Source organism: Anomaloglossus baeobatrachus, chromosome 5, assembly GCF_048569485.1.
Source record: "Anomaloglossus baeobatrachus isolate aAnoBae1 chromosome 5, aAnoBae1.hap1, whole genome shotgun sequence".
Taxonomy (NCBI): Eukaryota; Metazoa; Chordata; class Amphibia; order Anura; family Aromobatidae; genus Anomaloglossus; species Anomaloglossus baeobatrachus.
Window position 1 is genome coordinate 69,964,450 of NC_134357.1, and position 18,528 is coordinate 69,982,977.

The window sequence follows — 18,528 nt, forward strand, 5'->3', positions numbered from 1 at the left end:
ACCTGCAGAGCGACCTAGCTGGTTGTTGGGGACGTTGATAAGCAGCCTTTTGAAAGGGAAGTTGCTAACAAAGTCTCTGCAAAGTCTTCACACACTGAAACTTCTTGCTGCACAGTGGGAAACAAAGGACCTAGGAATGGTCCTGAACGATTTGTAATGATTACAACTTCACAGCAGGGGCCAGGTCGCTGATGTGATTCACACACTGCAACATCGCAAACAACATCACTATTGCGTCACAAAACCGGTGACGTTACAGCGATGTCGTTTGAGATGTTGCAGTGTGTAAACCCAGCTTTACTCTACTAAGCGTTATAAATACTAACCAGCTGAGATAGCAGCTATTTTAGAATTCTCTCTTTAAAATGGTGTTTTGATAGGGGCTGCACCAGGTAATTTAACACAATCAACTCTGCTTAACAGGTTTTTTTTTAAACACTCTGTCTATCTTACTCTATTAAACTCTATAAGCACTAACATGCTCAGATAGCAGCAATTTTAGAATTGTCTCTTTAAAATGATGTTTTAGTGGGGGCAGCAGGTAATTTAATGCAGTAAACCCTCCCTAAATGGCTTTTTTGAAAAACTCTGTATCCCTTACTCCATTAAACTTATAAGCATTACTAGCATCATAAGCTCAGATGGTAGCAATTTGAGATTTCTACCTTGAAAATAGTGTTTTATTTAGTGCAGCAGGTAATTTTATGTAATCAACCCGGACTAAATTCTTTTTAAACAAACTGAACCCTACTCCAAAATCTCTCCCTATACTAACAAGCTTTTATAGCAGCAGTTTTAGAATAATCCATTTAAAATGGTGTCTTCTTTGTGGCAGCATTATGTCATTTAAAACAATCAACCCTACTTAAATATATTTTTAAACACATCAGAAATTACAATGATATGTCACTTTGCACGAACATGCTTTTATAGCAGTGGATATGGAATAATCCCTTGAACATGGCTTCTTCTTTGTAGCAGCAGTAGACCATTTAAAACAATCAACCCTGCCTAAATGCCTTTTTACACAAATTATATCTTAATCAGATATCTCTGATTAAGTCAGATAGCACTGCACTACACCAAGCTTGTAGCGATTTTGTGATTTAACCATGAAATAGGCTGTTGGTTGCATCTTCAAGCAGGTCCTTCCATGCACTAACAATGTCCCTTATGCAGGAGCAACTCTCCCTATGCTTGCTCTAGATTGAATGCATCTAAGATGGCATCGGTAGGTCTTATATAGACCCGATGACATGATTCGGCTAGCCAATCACTGTAATGCCCGTAGCAATGATGGCTATGGCATTACTGTGTATGGCAAGCAAAACCCAGCTTGTTTAGCAGCTGAAAATCAAGCACTAAACATGTGGGGAGGAGACTCGAATCTCATGAGGCAAAGAGCAAAATGCTCATCGAGCAAATACCGTACTATTCATGTGAGTAACGAAAAATGCAGAGTATATTTGCTGAGCAATAGTTACAATGTCAAGATTGTCATTGCCAAAAAACAACCTTAAAGTAATAAAGCACCTCATAGTTTTTTCCTTTCACAATCTTCCAATAATTGCATAACTGCCACTCACCTGGAGTTTTTTAGAACAGGTCCCAGTTTAGGCAGGTATCTTACCCAAGCTCAAAAGCTTGCTAACTTTTTATTAGCTGATCAAATGCTCATATTAACAAAGTCAACCTACAATTTTTATTTAAAAAATGGAATTTATTGATAGTTGGAAGGAGTGTTATGTACTGGACATACAGGTATATCAGATAAGGCATTGTAATATACCGGTTTAAAAACATTACTGTAAACTTCATGCACACTTTTTTAAGGAATCTGTCATCTAACTCATGAATCATGATGCCCCAACCAGTAACAGCATAAATTAGAGATTGCAAACGCTGTTGCAGACAAGTCGATGACTCTTCCTAGCAGTCTTGCAGGTTGTTGACTTGGAAGAGTCCTATCAAAAAGCAGTTGACAGTAAATTTCAAAGAAGAGTAACACCAATTGGGAATAACTTAAGAGCAATTTTTTTACCCAAATGATATCCTTTTAATAAAGAATGTGTGGTAACCCAGTACCTGTTCTGCTGTTGCTGCTGGGTTAAGCGGGCTTTACACGCTACAATATTTCTTACGATGTGTCGGCGGGGTCACGTCGTAAGTGACGCACATCCGGCATTGTAAGTTATATTGTAGCATGTGACAGACGTTAAAACGTTCATCGCATGCACGTCGTTCAATTACTAAAAATTGAACGTTCGGTTGTTCAATGTTCCCGAGGTAGCACACATCGCAGTGTGTGACACCCCAGGAATGATGAACTCAGCTTACCTGCATCCCGCGGCTCCCAGCCGGCTATGCGGAAGGAAGGAGGTGGGCGGGATGTTTACGTCCCGCTCATCTCCGCCTCTCCGCTTCTATTGGCCGGCTGCCGTGTAACGTCGATGTGACACTGAACATCCCTCCCACTCCAGGAAATGGACGTTTGCCGCCCACATCGAGGTCGTATGGAAGGTAAGTACGTGTGACGGGGGTTAATCGTCTGTGCGACACAGTCAACAAATTGAACGTGCCGCACATACGATGGGGGCGGGACACATGGCATATGATATCGTATGCGAAATTGTAGCATGTAAAGCAGGCTTTAAACAGTTGTCGTGCGGCAGTAGATCTGTTCCAGTGTGCTAGAATTACTTTGTGCACTGTGAGTCAGGCAGTATGAATTGCACTGTGATGCTATGCGTACACTGGGAATTGTTAAATGTACTTTGCTGCCATTTACTGGTCAATGTATGTGTATGAAAGTTAGGTGTTCTGTGAAATTGCCCTTTTTTTGCAATTTCACTGCATTTAGAATTTTTGTCCTGTTTTCCAATACACTGTGTGGCAGAATTAATGGTCTCATTCAAATGTACAACTTATACCTGAAAAAAAACAAGCCGTCACATGGCTATATTGACAGAAAAATAAAAAAGTTATGGATATTGGAAGAAAGAGTGGATATAACGAAAAAGAAAAACGGGACATTGCCGGGTGGCGAAGGGGTTATTAACAAATTAGAGGGACTCAGGACTGACATTTATGGACATGCCAAGTGCCCTAAATTATAGGTTTCCTAAATTCTGTAAATTTATCAGGCAAAATATATAATTGTACTGTGTTAGCCAGTAGTAGCAGTCTGGAAAGCTTGCTATTCATTACCATCTTTTCAGTTAGCCATTAAAAGGTATCAACCACTGAGGACTCTCAGTTCTTTTGAAAAAATTTACAAATTTATCAGGATTTTAAATTGTTAATAAGATTATAGTTAAAATATATTGCTTAAATGGTCACATGTTTTACAGAAATTGCCATAAATCGTAAGTTATTGGCTTTAAAAGGTTTAATGAAGAAATTTTGTTTAAGGTTATTCAGTGCCTTTTTGACATCCTTATTTTTCAGACTATAAATAAAGGGATTTGCCATAGGCACCAAAACAACATAAACAACAGTAAAAAACTTGTCCACCAGGGGAGAGTACATCGAGGATGGCTTCAAATGCAAACAGAATAGTGTTCCATAAAAAAACATAACACAAGTCAGATGAGAGGTGCATGTGGAAAAAGCCTTCTTTCGGCCTTCTGCAGATTTGATCTTTAAAATGGCAGAAATAATAAATAGGTATGATATAAGAGTGCAGAGAAAACATGTAAATCCAACGATTATCGCTTCAATATATGACAATTTTTCTACTGAGAAAGTATCACTGCATGCGATCTTTAGCAATGGTGAAACATCACAGAAAAAGTGGTCAATGATCTTTGATGCACAAAATGACATGTTAATAATATAAAAAATATGTCCAATTGGTAATAAAAAGGAAATTATCCAAGTGGCTAAGGAAAGACTTGCAGTTTGATGTAAACTGACCATAACTGTGTAATGAAGAGGGTGGCAGATGGCCACATATCGGTCATAAGCCATGACTGCCAAAAGAATGACCTCGGCACAAGCCATGTTGGCGAAAAAATATGTCTGAGTTATACATCCCGCAAATGAAATGATATGACAGCTTGTAAAGAGCATATGCAACAGTTTAGGTAGAATATTTGATGTTGAAAAGATATCAATAATGGAAAGATTTAAGAGGAAGAAGTACATGGGAGTGTGCAGGTGAGAACTTCTGCAAACAGCAACAATGATGATGATGTTACCTCCAACAACGATGATGTAGGCAAGTAAGAATAATACGCCAATTTCGACCTGGACGTCTGGAACATCAGAAAATCCAACAAGGGAAAATCCATTGATATGAACCTCCTTACTAAAGTTTCCGTAGAACATTTCTGTAGAGCGAAATTAGAGATGAAATTCAAATTTGGCAAATTACCTGTAATGTACAGGGAAATTCGATATGATTCTATGTGCCGTCTCTTCAAACCACAGAGCATACAAAATAAACATTAGCCCCTTCTCTACCTTGTGATTTTCCATTTTTGCTCCTTTGTTTTTTCCTTTGCTTATTCCAAGAGCCATAACTTTTTTTTACTTTTCCATCCACATATGAGGTCTTGTTTTTTGTACAAGTTCTACTTTAAAATATCACTCTTCATTTTGTCATGTGATGCACAGTGGGGAAAAATTCCAAGTGCATTGAAATTGCAAAAACAAAAAGTGCAATTCCACATTAATATTTTTGTTTTTTTTATTTACCTTGTTGACTATATAGTAAAATTGATCTGGCAATATGATTTTCCAGGTAGATTTGAGTACGCAGATACCAAATATATGTATATTTTTTTTAATTTAAGTGGTGAAAAGAAATGGAATTTTGTAAGTAAAGTGGGCTTTACACGCTACAATATATCTAACGATGTGTCGGCGGGGTCACGTCGTAAGTGACGCACATCCGGCATCGTTAGTAATATTGTAGCGTGTGAAACCTACGTGCAATTGCGATTAAACGAAAAACCGTTGATCGCATACACATCTTCAATTACTAAAAATTGAACGTCCGGTTGTTCAATGTTCCCGCGGCAGCACACATCGCTGTGTGTGACACCCCAGGAACGATGAACTCAGCTTACCTGCGTCCCACGGCTCCCTCCGGCAATGAGGAAAGAAGGAGGTGGGCAGGATGTCTGCGTCCCGCTCATCTCCGCCCCTCCACTTCTATTAGCCGGCTGCCGTGTGACGTCGCTGTGACGCCAAACATCCCTCCCACTCCAGGAAGTGGATGTTCGCCGCCCACATCGAGGTCGTATGGAAGGTAAGTACGTGTGACGGGATTTAATCATTTGTGCGACATGGGCAACAAATTGAACGTGCCGCACATACGATGGGGGCGTGTCACATCGCATATAAGATCGTATGTGTAATTGTAAGGTGTAAAGCAGCCTAAAGAAATTATGATTGTGTCACCATTTTCCAAGACCCGTAATATTTAAAATTTTCAGGACCTGGGGCTGTATGAGCAGTTATTTTTTCAACATGAGCTTACCTTTTTATTGTTACCATTTTGGAGTAAATATGATATTTTGATCACCTCTTATTGCATTTTATTGCAATCTTCCTCTACACCCAAAAAAAATTAATCTGGAGTCGTGATTTTTTTTCTCATTATATTGTATACCGATCGGATTAGTTTATTTTAGATATTGATAAATTGGATTTTTATGAATGCAGAAACACCAAATATTGTATTTTTTTAAATTGATTTATTTTAATGGGTACAAAGGGTTTGAACTTTGTTTGAACTTTGCTTTTTTAAAAAAATCATATCTTTAAAAACTTATTTCTCACTTTTTATTGTATTTGTTAGTACTCTTTAGGGACTTGAACCTGCGATCGTCCGATCACTTGCGCTATACAGAGCCGTGCATCAAGCTCTACTCGAACACTTTGAAACAAGAAAGCTGAGTTTCAAAAAAAGCTAAAGTGTTGTATAACCACAAGAGCTGGTATAACAAAGTAACAAATTACGGTATATATTAAGCATATATAATTAATAATACAAACTATAACTATTGCTCCAAAACACTCTAAGCCAGCAACCATCTACATTGATTTTCATAAATCAATTTTATTCAGTAAAAATAGTAAAAAGATATAATGTAAACTCTTGAGATCATTGTGGCAACTTCAACAAAGTTGAAAGTTATAAATTCTTTTTATTAGGTAAGATATTATTTATACCCCAATATTCATTGTGTAACAAAACTAACAAAGCAAAAAAAGATTATGGCATTGCTTTTTGCAATAAAAGTTAATTAATTCCTTTATCAACATTTATTGCTTTGGTTTGTCCAGTACCCAGTCCATGGGGCACATTAGGAAGTTATAACAGTAATGATCGGAGCAGTGCAGACTCCTGTGCGTTCGTGTACCTCTTAACTGACATTTTGTATATATTAGTCTATTTATGTACTATATCTATCAATCTATTTTTCATGTTATATTTGTCGATCATATCTTATTATCACCTATATAAGGAAAATTAAAGACTTACCGCCAACCTATATGTGGTATCATCTATTCTTATTCATTATGAAGTTTTTCAAATGTTACTAAAGATTCCGCTTTTATATAGTGAAATGAATGATGTGATAAACCCAAGGGATTTATGCACAGTAGAAGAGAAGTTTCTACTTAAAAGTATTATAATTATTTATTTAAACATTACTTTGTTCTAAACTTAATAAAAACTGCTGTCTAAACTTTGAAGAACACTTTATAAACTATTGAAATTTCTTAAAGGGGTTTTCTGGGGAGAAATGAAAAGTCACCCTGTCTGACTACAGACTGCTAAATCTTAACAATGTGCAATGCGCACAGTCATTATTCACCTGTATTTGCTGCGGGAGACGGAATCACATGACTTTATGTTTATATTTTTCATACTTGCAGTAACTTGCCAAGTAGATTTTCAACTGTTTCTCTCAATTATTAAGCTGCAAAAACTATAATTGGCACGTGACAGCAAGCATGCAAATTGTATACATGGGATCATGTGATCGCCCCTTGCACTGTAAAAACAGGGGAATCTAGGTAGTGTATGTTGCACTAATGGATGTTTTTAGGCTGGTTTAATTTAATTAATCAATAAATAATTTTAAAAACAATGTGGGCCCCCCTATTTTTTATAATCAGGTAAGATAAATAAATAGATATACAGTCATATGAAAAAGTTTGGGCACCCCTATTAATGTTAACCTTTTTTCTTTATAACAATTTGGGTTTTTGCAGCAGCTATTTCAGTTTCATATATCTAATAACTGATTGACTCAGTAATATTTCTGGATTGAAATGAGGTTTATTGTACTAACAGAAAATGTGCAATCCTCATTTAAACAAAATTTGACCGATGCAAATGTATGGGCACCCTTATCAATTTCTTGATTTGAACACTCCTAACTACTTTTTACTGACTTACTAAAGCACTAAATTGGTTTTGTAACCTCATTGAGCTTTGAACTTCATAGGCAGGTGTATCCAATCATGAGTAAAGGTATTTAAGGTGGCCACTTGTAAGTAGTTCTCCTATTTGAATCTCCTATGAAGAGTGGCATCATGGGCTCCTCAAAACAACTCTCAAATGATCTGAAAAATTCAACATAGTTGTTCAGGGGAAGGATACAAAAAGTTGTCTCAGAGATTTAAGCTGTCAGTTTCCACTGTGAGGAACAAACATAGTAAGGAAATGGAAGAACACAGGTACAGTTCTTGTTAAGCCCAGAAGTGGCAGGCCATGAAAAATATCAGAAAGGCAGAGAAGACGAATGGTGAGAACAGTCAAGGACAATCCACAGACCCCCTCCAAAGACCTGCAGCATCATCTTGCTGCAAAAGGTGTCAATGTGCATCGGTCAACAATACAGCGCACTTTGCACAAGGAGAAGCTGTATGGGAGAGTGATGCGAAAGAAGCCGTTTCTGCAAGCACGCTACAAACAGAGTCGCCTGAGGTATGCAAAAGCACATTTGGACAAGCCAGTTACATTTTAGAAGACGGTCCTGTGGACTGATGAAACAAAGATTGAGTTGTTTGGTCATACAAAAAGGCGTTATGGATGGAGGCAAAAAAACATGGCATTCCAAGAAAAGCACTTGCTACCCACAGTAAAATTTGGTGGAGGTTCCATCATGCTTTGGGGCTGTGTGGCCAATGCTGGCACCGGGAATCTTGTTAAAGTTGAGGGTCGTATGGATTCAACTCAGTATCAGCAGATTCTTGACAATAATGTGCAAGAATCAGTGACGAAGTTGAAGTTATGCAGGGGATGGATATTTCAGCAAGACAATGATCCAAAAAAACGCTCCAAATCCTTTCAGGCATTCATGCAGAGGAACAATAACAATGTTCTAGAATGGCCCTCCCAGTCCCCAGACCTGAATATCATTGAACATCTGTGGGATGATTTGAAGCGTGCTGTCCATGCTCGGCGACCATCAAACTTAACTGAACTGCAATTGTTTTGTAAACAGGAATGGTCAAATATACCTTCATCCTGGATCCAGGAACTCATTAAAAGCTACAGGAAGCGACTAGAGGCTGTTATTTTTGCAAAAGGAGGATTTACAAACTATTAATGTCACTATTATGCTGAGGTGCCCATACATTTGCACCGGTCAAATTTTGTTTAAATGCAGATTGCACATTTTTTGTCAGTACAATAAACCTCATTTCAATCCAGAAATATTACTTAGTCCATCAGTTATTAGATATATGAAACTGAAATAGCTGTTGCAAAAACCCAAATTGTTATAAAGATAAAAGGTTAACATTAATAGGGGTGCCCAAACTTTTTCATATGACTGTATCAATTAAAAAAAAGACATGAGGTTCCCCTCATTTTTGATAACCAGCCAAGGTAAAGCAGACAGTTGCGGGCTGGTATTGTTAGGTTGGGAAAACCCAATAGATTTGCCTATTCTGGCACATCACCACAGCTCTTCCCCATTACCCTGGTGTGGTGGCAATGGGGGTATTAAGTAAGCATGAGCGAATGTATTCGCCACTATTCGGTATCCGACGGATGATGTGGTATTCGAGGTATTCGATATCCGACGCCTAATATGGTATTCGCTTCAATACTTTCATTTTCATTTCTGGACTTCCTGGCGCCTTTTTCCAGCCCATGAACACATCTGTTGTTGCTTGCCCTCACAGTAATGCGGCAAACATCTTTGTTGTGGTGTTACTGTGATTGCCTTGGCTGCACAGCATTATAGGGGCTTTATAAGCCAGCGGCTATTTGTGAACATGCAATAAATGAGTTTAAAAACATTACTGCAAACTTCATGCACACCTTATTTATTTAACGCTTAGTGTCAGAAAGTCAGACTGCATTTCACAGCTGCAACGCAGTCCAACAGCCTGGCACTGAGTTCAACTGAGGTCACAGCTAGCGGCTCACACAGAGGGTACTGTAAGAACCACCAGAAGTGACCTGAGGGGAACTCAATGACAATACTGCTTGACACAGCTGCAGTGCCATCTGACAGACTGGTAGCTTTAAGGCCCAGAAACCTTAAGGGATACTTTGAGGTAGACTTTAAGATTACTGGATTTTCTAGATGTTGGGGCACCCAGAGGTTGTGAACTCTGGTAAAAATTCAGAATCACAGCAACCAGGTGTCTCAACAGCTGGGAACTCCAGGAACGTTAAAGGCTCCCTTAAAGGCTCTTTTAAGGTATCTGGGCCTCACAGCTGCTAGGAGACCTGTTGTCTGTGATCTCTGGTAAAATTCTAGGTTAACACAGCTCACAGACACTGGGTCTCACAACAGTTGTCAACCTGGTAATTTAAGGGCACTTTTAAGGGAGCCTATAAAGATCCTGGAGTTGCCAACTGTTGGAACATCTGGAGGTTGTGAACTCTCTTATCATAGTTCACAGCCTCCAGGTGTCCCAACAGCTAGGAACTCCAGAAACCTTAAGGGCTCCCTTGATTGCATCTTTAATGTTTCTGGGTCTCACACCTGTCAGGAGACTGGTTGCTATGAGCTCTGGTAACCTTTTAGATTACCAAAGATTACAACAATTGGGGCTTGTAGAGGCTGCCAACCCGATAGTCTTAAGGAAGCCTTTAAAGTTCCTGGCATCTCAGTTGCTGAGACATATGGAGGCTGTGAACTTACAGCCTCACAGCTATTGGACTGTAGGACTGCTGTACTGCTGTGTCCCGCAATGTGACAGTCTGGCAATCTGGCAGTCAGGTCACCAAAGTTCACACTCAAGTCTCCTGTGTTGCTCTCAGTGAATTCAGTTGAACTTGCTGCCAGATTTCTGTACTTTTGGATTGTGCCATCATGTCCCACAATCCGGCAGTAGGTTCACCAGTGGCACACTTGGTACCATGGCAACCTGTCTGTGAACTCCATTGACCTGAGTGATGTTGCCACTTCTCACATCCAGGTCCCTTCTGCCCCTAGCATCTCCCAGTAGCTGCAGTGATCAGTTGTATTTTTTCCATGACTGTAGCTTCTGGATGTAGTAGAGGCAGGGTCGTCATCTGGATTATGTCAGACCTGCAAGGGTGTTTGGGTGATTAATAAATTGGTGAGAATGGTGTGTTTTTATTATTAAAACCAAAGGATTTTTGAGTGTTTTTTTTTTCTTTTTACTTACAGGGTAAGTAATGGGGGGTCTCATAGATACCTCTCCATTACAGCCTAGGGCTTAATGGCAGCCATGCTTTTTGATTGCCACTGCATCAGGGCAAATGGGTTGAGCAGGTTAAAGCACTATAATTGGTGCATCTAATGAATGCGCCAACTGTGGGGTAGCTGCGGGCTGCTAATTTTAGGCTGGGGAGGACCCAATAACCATTAACCTTCCCAACCTGAGAATACCAGCTGTCTACTTTATCTGCACTAGTTATCAAAAATGGGCTGGAGCCCACAAAGTTTTTTTATTATTTATTTAAATCTTATCTTTTTTAAATCAAAAGGGAGCCTCCATTTTGATAACCAGCCAAGATAAGCACAAAGCTGTCGCTGCAGCCCACAGCTGTCTACTTTACCTACGATGGCTACCACAAATAGCTGGGAGAACTCACTTCATTTTTTTTTTATTTGTCTGCCAATCACAGTAATTCCAGTAGCACGATGGCTTTGGCATTTCTGTGATTGGCAGGCAATCCCTGTGTGTTTAGTGGCTGAAAATCAGGCTCCAAACATGCAGGAAGGAGACTTGAAACTCACGCAGCGAATACAAAAATACTCGATGAGTAACATAGCCCCAATATTTTAATATTCGTGAATGTAACTAATAGTACATTATATATTTGCTCACCACTATTGATTATTTATACATCTGAAGGTAGGGAAAGAGAAGCTTGCAGTGATTGGGTGTGGGGCTCGCATGACGTAATAACCTCATATTATCTCCAGGAATGTAAGCACCAGGACCACTGGCATGACGCTAGCATGCAAGTTAATAATCTTATAAGATACTCACTCATAATTTTTAGAGGGCCAGCAGCCAGCTCTTACTCAATGTTATTAGGTTCAGCATGCAGTCGTCACTGTTCCAGCAGCTGTCTCTCACTCAAAATTTTTGGAGGGTCAGAAGCTGACCCTCACTCATAATTAGCAGCAAGTGGCCCTCACTGATAAATTTTGGAGGGCAATCAGGCAGCCCATTACCAGGGGAGAATACATCGAGGACGGCTTCATATGCAAACAGAATAATGTTCCATAAAAAAAGATAACACAAGTCAGATGAGAGGTGCATGTGGAAAAAGCCTTCTGTCGGCCTTCTGCAGATTTGATCTTTAAAATGGCAAAAATAATAAACAAGTATGATGTAAGAGTGCAGAGAAAACATGTAAATCCAACGATTATCCTTTCAATAAACGACAATTTTTCTACTGAGAATGTATCACTGCACGCGATCTTTAGCAATGGTGAAACATCACAGAAAAAGTGGTCAATGATCTTTGATGCACGAAATGACTTGTTAATAATGTAAAAAATATGTCCAATTGGCAATAAAAAGGAAATAATCCAAGTGGCTAAGGAAAGGCTTGCAGTTTGATGTAAGATGACGATAACTGTGTAATGAAAAGGGTGTCAAACGGCCACATATCGGTCATAAGCCATGACTGCCAAAAGAATGACCTCGGCGCAAGCCGTGCTGGCAAAAAAATATGTCTGAGTTATACATCCTGCAAATGAAATGATATGACAGTTTGTAAAGAGCATATTTAACAGTTTAGGTAGAATATTTGATGTTGAAAAGATATCAATAATGGATAGATTCAAGAGGAAGAAGTACATGGGAGTGTGCAGGTGAGAACTTCTGCAAACAGCAACAATGATGTGATGGTGACGTTACCCCCAACAATGATGATGTAGGCAAGTAAGAATAATATGCCAATTTTGACCCGGACGTCTGGAACATCAGAAAATCCAACAAGGAAAAATCCATTCACGTTAACCTGATTACTAGAGTTTCTGTAGAACATTTCTGTAGAGCGGAATTAGAGATGAAAATCAAATTTGGGAAATCACCTGACATTTACATGGAAATTTGATGATTCCTTGTGCCCTCGCTCCAGAAGACAGAGCATACAAAATATAGGATATAGGATGTTTAAAAAATAAACATTAGCCCCTTCACTACTTTGCGATCTTTTGTTTTTTTCCTTCGCTTATTTCAAGAGCCATTTTTGCAAACACATAGTTGTTTGGGCTTGTTTTTGTAGAACAAGTTCTACTTATGGATAACACCATTCATTTTGTCATGTGATGCACAGTGGGTAAAAAATTCCAAGTGCCGTGAAATTGTAAAAAAAAAAAGTACAATTCCACATTATTATTTTTAGTTTTTTTATTTACCTTGTTGACTATATTGTAATATAAACATCCAGGTCAGTTCGGGTATGCAGATACCAAACATGTATAGTTTGGGTTTTTTTTTTTTTTTTCATTTAATTGGTGAAATGTGAAAAGAAATATGGAAATTTGTAAGAAAAAAAAATTGCACTTGTGTTCGCTATTTTCCCAGACATGTTATGTTTTCATTTTTCAGGATCTGAGGCTGTATAAGGAGTTATTTGTTCAACCCTGAGCTGACCTTTTTATTGTTACCATTTAGGGGTAGATACGATGTATGATCGCATCTCTTATTGCATTTTATTGCAATGATGCGGTAGCCCCCCCAAAACTTAATTCTGGAGTATTGATTTTTTTTTCATTACGTTGTGTTCATAAATCAATTTTATTCAGTAACATTAGTAAAAAAAAAATAATTTAAACACTTGAGATCATTGTAACAACTTCAACTTCAGCAAAGTTGAAAGTTATAAATTCTTTTTATTAGGTAAAATATTATTTATACCCCACTATCCATTGTGTAGCAATAACAAAGCAAAAAAAGAAGATTAGAGCAACACTTTTGCTTACACATTTTAGCTGTGGGTGCCAAGCTGCCCTGGTAACCATTCCCTTACAAATATACACTGGAGATCAAAATTAGAGAACAACCATTTCCTAAATGTTAAGGTTCTTGTGCAGTCCTATGTGACTATATCCTAACATGAGTAAACTTAAAATTGAATTTATTCTAAAGCACATAATAAAAATGTAAATGAGATAAATGAAAAAGAATGTTGATCAAAATTTGAGAAACTTTCAGATACATGCAAGTTATTAGTGTTAGGCTATGTGCGCACGTTGCGTACTGTCCCTGCAGAAATTTGAAATTTGCACCGATTTGAACAGCACACGTGCACTTCAAATCGCTGCGGAAACAGTCTGAATGAAAAAGAAAAAAAGTCGATTCCATGCGCTTTGACTACAGCCCCTCCCATAGACAGGGCGGGGGATGCAGGCAAAGCGCAGGAAAGAAGTGTCACTTCTTAGAAGGCGCGCTTCGGGCAGCAGCCGAAGCGCTGCGCTCTAAGATGCCACGTGCACACGGCTCCTGCACAATCTCCATAGATTGTGCAGGGGACGCACGACGCATGCAGTTACGCTGCGGTGCAGATACGCAACGTGTGCACATAGCCTTAACCTTGCACCTGGTGCTAATTTCCTTAATTATCTGACAAACCCTATTTAACTGGCGCCTAACTTTCCAGTTTCCACTGACTTTGCAAAAAAGGTGTGTTGTTTCACAGTAACTGTAACCTTCTGGCAGCAGGTTGTCCTGTCCAGATGAAGGCCAAAGGGGTGACCCTATCAGCCACAAGAAGAGAAGCTGGTCATTCCAAGTCTATGATTTTGAGAATATTGCATCTTTACAACCTCACAAACTCTTTGAAGTCTCCCAAGAAGGCTGGCCACCCTCAAAAGGCAAATGCAAGAGGAAATGATAATGTGGAGAATGTCCATGAGTAGAGATGAGCGAACCGGTCGCGGTTCGGCTCGAGGTCGGTTCGCCGAACGGGCATCTCAATCGAGTTTGGTTCGGCGAACGTTCGACGAACCGAACTAAAACCGCATAGGAAACAATGGCAGGCAATCACAAACACATAAAAACACCTAGAAAACACCCTCAAAGGTGTCCAAAACGTGACAAACAACTCACAACACAACACAAACACATGGGAAAGTGACAAGGACATATACTCATGCAAAAATAAAAGAGCTGGACAAGGAAAAAGAGGAGGAGACACAGATATATGAGTATATGCAAGGAAACATCGATGTCATTACTGTGCAACTTGAGCCCTGCTCATTTTAGGCTTCCAATCTGGATAAATTGCCTGAGCTTGCCACGTACGCCTTGGGGATCTTGTCGTGTCCTGCAGCCAGCGTTCTCTCGGAACCTGTCTTCAGTGCTGCTGGGGGTCTGCTGGCAGATACGCACACGTGTCTGTCCACTGACAATGTGGACATGGCTCTCAGAGGACTTTTCTTCCCCTGGGTCAGCCAGGGGAGGCGAAAGGCATGCGTATTTTTGAGAGTGCTTCATGCAAAGCATCTTTTTCTTTTTCAAAAGGGGGGTCAACTGATGCCAGTCAAGTGGGGTGTGTGCGGCCCAATTAGTGGAAATGAGGGAGACTGTGGTTGGAGTCCCCTCGCTTTTGAAAAAATGAACCAAGATGAACAAGTCATGGCTCTCAGAGGACTTTTCTTCCCCTGGGTCAGCCAGGGGAGGCGAAAGGCACGCGTATTTTTGAGAGTGCTTCATGCAAAGCATCTTTTTCTTTTTCAAAAGGGGGGTCAACTGATGCTAGTCAAGTGGGGTGTGTGTGGACCAATTAGTGGAAATGAGGGAGACTGTGGTTGGAGTCCCCTCATTTTTGAAAAAAGAACCAAGATGAACAAGTCATGGCTCTCAGAGGACTTTTCTTTCCCTGGGTCAGCCAGGGGAGGCGAAAGGTACGCGTATTTTTGAGAGTGCTTCATGCAAAGCATCTTTTTCTTTTTCAAAAGGAGGGTCAACTGATGCCAGTCAAGTGGGGTGTGTGTGGCCCAATTAGTGGAAATGAGGGAGACTGTGGTTGGAGTCCCCTTGCTTTTGAAAAAAGAACCAAGATGAACAAGTCATGGCTCTCAGAGGACTTTTCTTCCCCTGGGTCAGCCAGGGGAGGCGAAAGGCATGCGTATTTTTGAGAGTGCTTCATGCAAAGCATCTTTTTCTTTTTCAAAAGGGGGGTCAACTGATGCCAGTCAAGTGGGGTGTGTGCGGCCCAATTAGTGGAAATGAGGGAGACTGTGGTTGGAGTCCCCTCGCTTTTGAAAAAATGAACCAAGATGAACAAGTCATGGCTCTCAGAGGACTTTTCTTCCCCTGGGTCAGCCAGGGGAGGCGAAAGGCACGCGTATTTTTGAGAGTGCTTCATGCAAAGCATCTTTTTCTTTTTCAAAAGGGGGGTCAACTGATGTCAGTCAAGTGGGGTGTGTGTGGCCCAATTAGTGGAAACGAGGGAGACTGTGGTTGGAGTCCCCTCATTTTTGAAAAAAGAACCAAGATGAACAAGTCATGGCTCTCAGAGGACTTTTCTTTCCCTGGGTCAGCCAGGGGAGGCGAAAGGTACGCGTATTTTTGAGAGTGCTTCATGCAAAGCATCTTTTTCTTTTTCAAAAGGAGGGTCAACTGATGCCAGTCAAGTGGGGTGTGTGTGGCCCAATTAGTGGAAATGAGGGAGACTGTGGTTGGAGTCCCCTTGCTTTTGAAAAAAGAACCAAGATGAACAAGTCATGGCTCTCAGAGGACTTTTCTTCCCCTGGGTCAGCCAGGGGAGGCGAAAGGCATGCATATTTTTGAGAGTGCTTCATGCAAAGCATCTTTTTCTTTTTCAAAAGGGGGGTCAACTGATGCCAGTCAAGTGGGGTGTGTGCGGCCCAATTAGTGGAAATGAGGGAGACTGTGGTTGGAGTCCCCTCGCTTTTGAAAAAATGAACCAAGATGAACAAGTCATGGCTCTCAGAGGACTTTTCTTCCCCTGGGTCAGCCAGGGGAGGCGAAAGGCACGCGTATTTTTGAGAGTGCTTCATGCAAAGCATCTTTTTCTTTTTCAAAAGGGGGGTCAACTGATGTCAGTCAAGTGGGGTGTGTGCGGCCCAATTAGTGGAAACGAGGGAGACTGTGGTTGGAGTCCCCTCGCTTTTGAAAAAAGAACCAAGATGAACAAGTCATGGCTCTCAGAGGACTTTTCTTCCCCTGGGTCAGCCAGGGGAGGCGAAAGGCACGCGTATTTTTGAGAGTGCTTCATGCAAAGCATCTTTTTCTTTTTCAAAAGGGGGGTCAACTGATGCCAGTCAAGTGGGGTGTGTGCGGCCTAATTAGTGGAAACGAGGGAGACTGTGGTTGGAGTCACCTTGCTTTTGAAAAAAGAACCAAGATGAACAAGTCATGGCTCTCAGAGGACTTTTCTTCCCCTGGGTCAGTCAGGGGAGGCGAAAGGCACACGTATTTTTGAGAGTGCTTCATGCAAAGCATCTTTTTCTTTTTCAAAAGGGGGGTCAACTGATGCCAGTCAAGTGGGGTGTGTGTGGCCCAATTAGTGGAAACGAGGGAGACTGTGGTTGGAGTCCCCTCGCTTTTGAAAAAAGAACCAAGATGAACAAGTCATGGCTCTCAGAGGACTTTTCTTCCCCTGGGTCAGCCAGGGGAGGCGAAAGGCACGCGTATTTTTGATAGTGCTTCATGCAAAGCATCTTTGTAAGCTTGAAAATGGGGGTCAATTGATGCCAGTCAAGTGGGGTGTGTGTGGACCAATTTTTGGAAACAAGAGAGACTGTGGTTGGAGTCCCCTTGCTGTGTTTTACATGCTTTTAGAAGGGCATGACATGGCTTAGAGGTTGACTTTCTGCATCTGCAAACTGTTGGCTACCAAAATGCTGCCTTTCCAACCTTTTTAACCGAGGATTTTCGAGACCTTATGCCCATCGCAGTGCCCCAAGAGCCGATGCCCAGGCGCCACTCCTTCTCCAACAAAGGCGTGCCCGCACTACACCAGCATGTCGCACCAAATATCACCGCTTCTTTGAGAAACTTTGTGTGACAGGGTGCATTTCACCACAGATACTTGGAACAGTAAGCATGGACAGGGGCGTTACATGTCGCTGACTGGGCACTGGGTAACTATGGTGATAGATGGAGAAGTGTCTGCTGTACAAGTCTTTCCGTCCCCACGAGTTGTGTGTTTCAATCCTTCCTCTGTATGTACAAGTTCCTCCACTGCTTCTGCCTCATCAACCTCATATTGTTCCTGCAACTCAGCCCAAACCCTGTGTGGTCAGGCCACCCTTCCTTGTAACTGCGCCCAAGGAATCCCACACACCTCCTTACTATGCTGGCAGCAGAGCTCAATGCAATCATGCAGTCAAATGTTTACTTTGAAATGTAGGGGAAATATGAGACACCGCTGAGGAATTGTGGACGGTTAGCTCTGTAGAGTGAGACCGAGTTTCATCAATGGTTGTCTCCACTCAACCAGCAGCCAGGGAATGCCGGGTGCGACAATGATGCTAAACAGTCTGCGGCCCTTCTTCAGGGCCATGTGACACACGTGCCTTGTATGTAGAAAAAAGATTCCGGTCCAGACACCTGAGGATGGCAAGTGTATCTTGCTGAAAAGCATTGTGTTAATACAAGAGCTTTATGTTATTAATAATAAAGCCAAATTTCTTAAAAGATCAAAGACCAAAGATCTATTTCTAGCGCTCACAAAGACCGGAATCTTTTTTCTACATGCCTACTCCCATAAGGGAATCCGGGTAGAGCTGCTGTGAGTAATAGAATCCATCAGATCATTTGAACTAACAGCGGGAGGACACAGGTCCGCACAGAGCTCCAGGATTCAAAAAGTCGGTCAATCTGAAGCCAGCAGTGGCAACAAACCTGGATCCACCCAGCAAAACAACGGATAACGCCAGCTGAGACAGTCCCTCATCCCCCAGAGGAATTATACATCTAACACCAGGGTTGTGCGAGGGCGCACAACCTAACCAGGTGAGCAATTCTATAATATAGATATACAGAAATCACTCCACGGGTGCTTCTCATATGCGCTATATTTTTATCTCTACAGTGACACGTGCCTTGTATGGCTCACGTGTTGAATCTGAATCTCCAGCAATTTTT

At 41.0% G+C, this 18,528-nt stretch overlaps 1 protein-coding gene and 1 pseudogene across 1 annotated transcript; both read right to left on the reverse strand.

Moving 5' to 3' along the window:
* Positions 1-3,327: 3,327 nt before the first annotated feature.
* LOC142312644 (olfactory receptor 1G1-like) lies at positions 3,328-4,329 on the reverse strand. Its single transcript, XM_075351642.1, has one exon. The coding sequence runs from the start codon at positions 4,327-4,329 to the stop codon at positions 3,328-3,330; it is 1,002 nt and encodes a 333-aa protein (XP_075207757.1).
* Positions 4,330-11,576: 7,247 nt separating this feature from the next.
* On the reverse strand, positions 11,577-12,266 carry LOC142312645 (olfactory receptor 1G1-like; annotated as a pseudogene).
* Positions 12,267-18,528: the final 6,262 nt, after the last annotated feature.

Bases quoted from the DNA above. Each gene is read 5' to 3' on its own strand.
- LOC142312644 (XM_075351642.1), bottom strand. From the start codon at position 4,329: ATGTTCTACGGAAACTTTAGTAAGGAGGTTCATATCAATGGATTTTCC.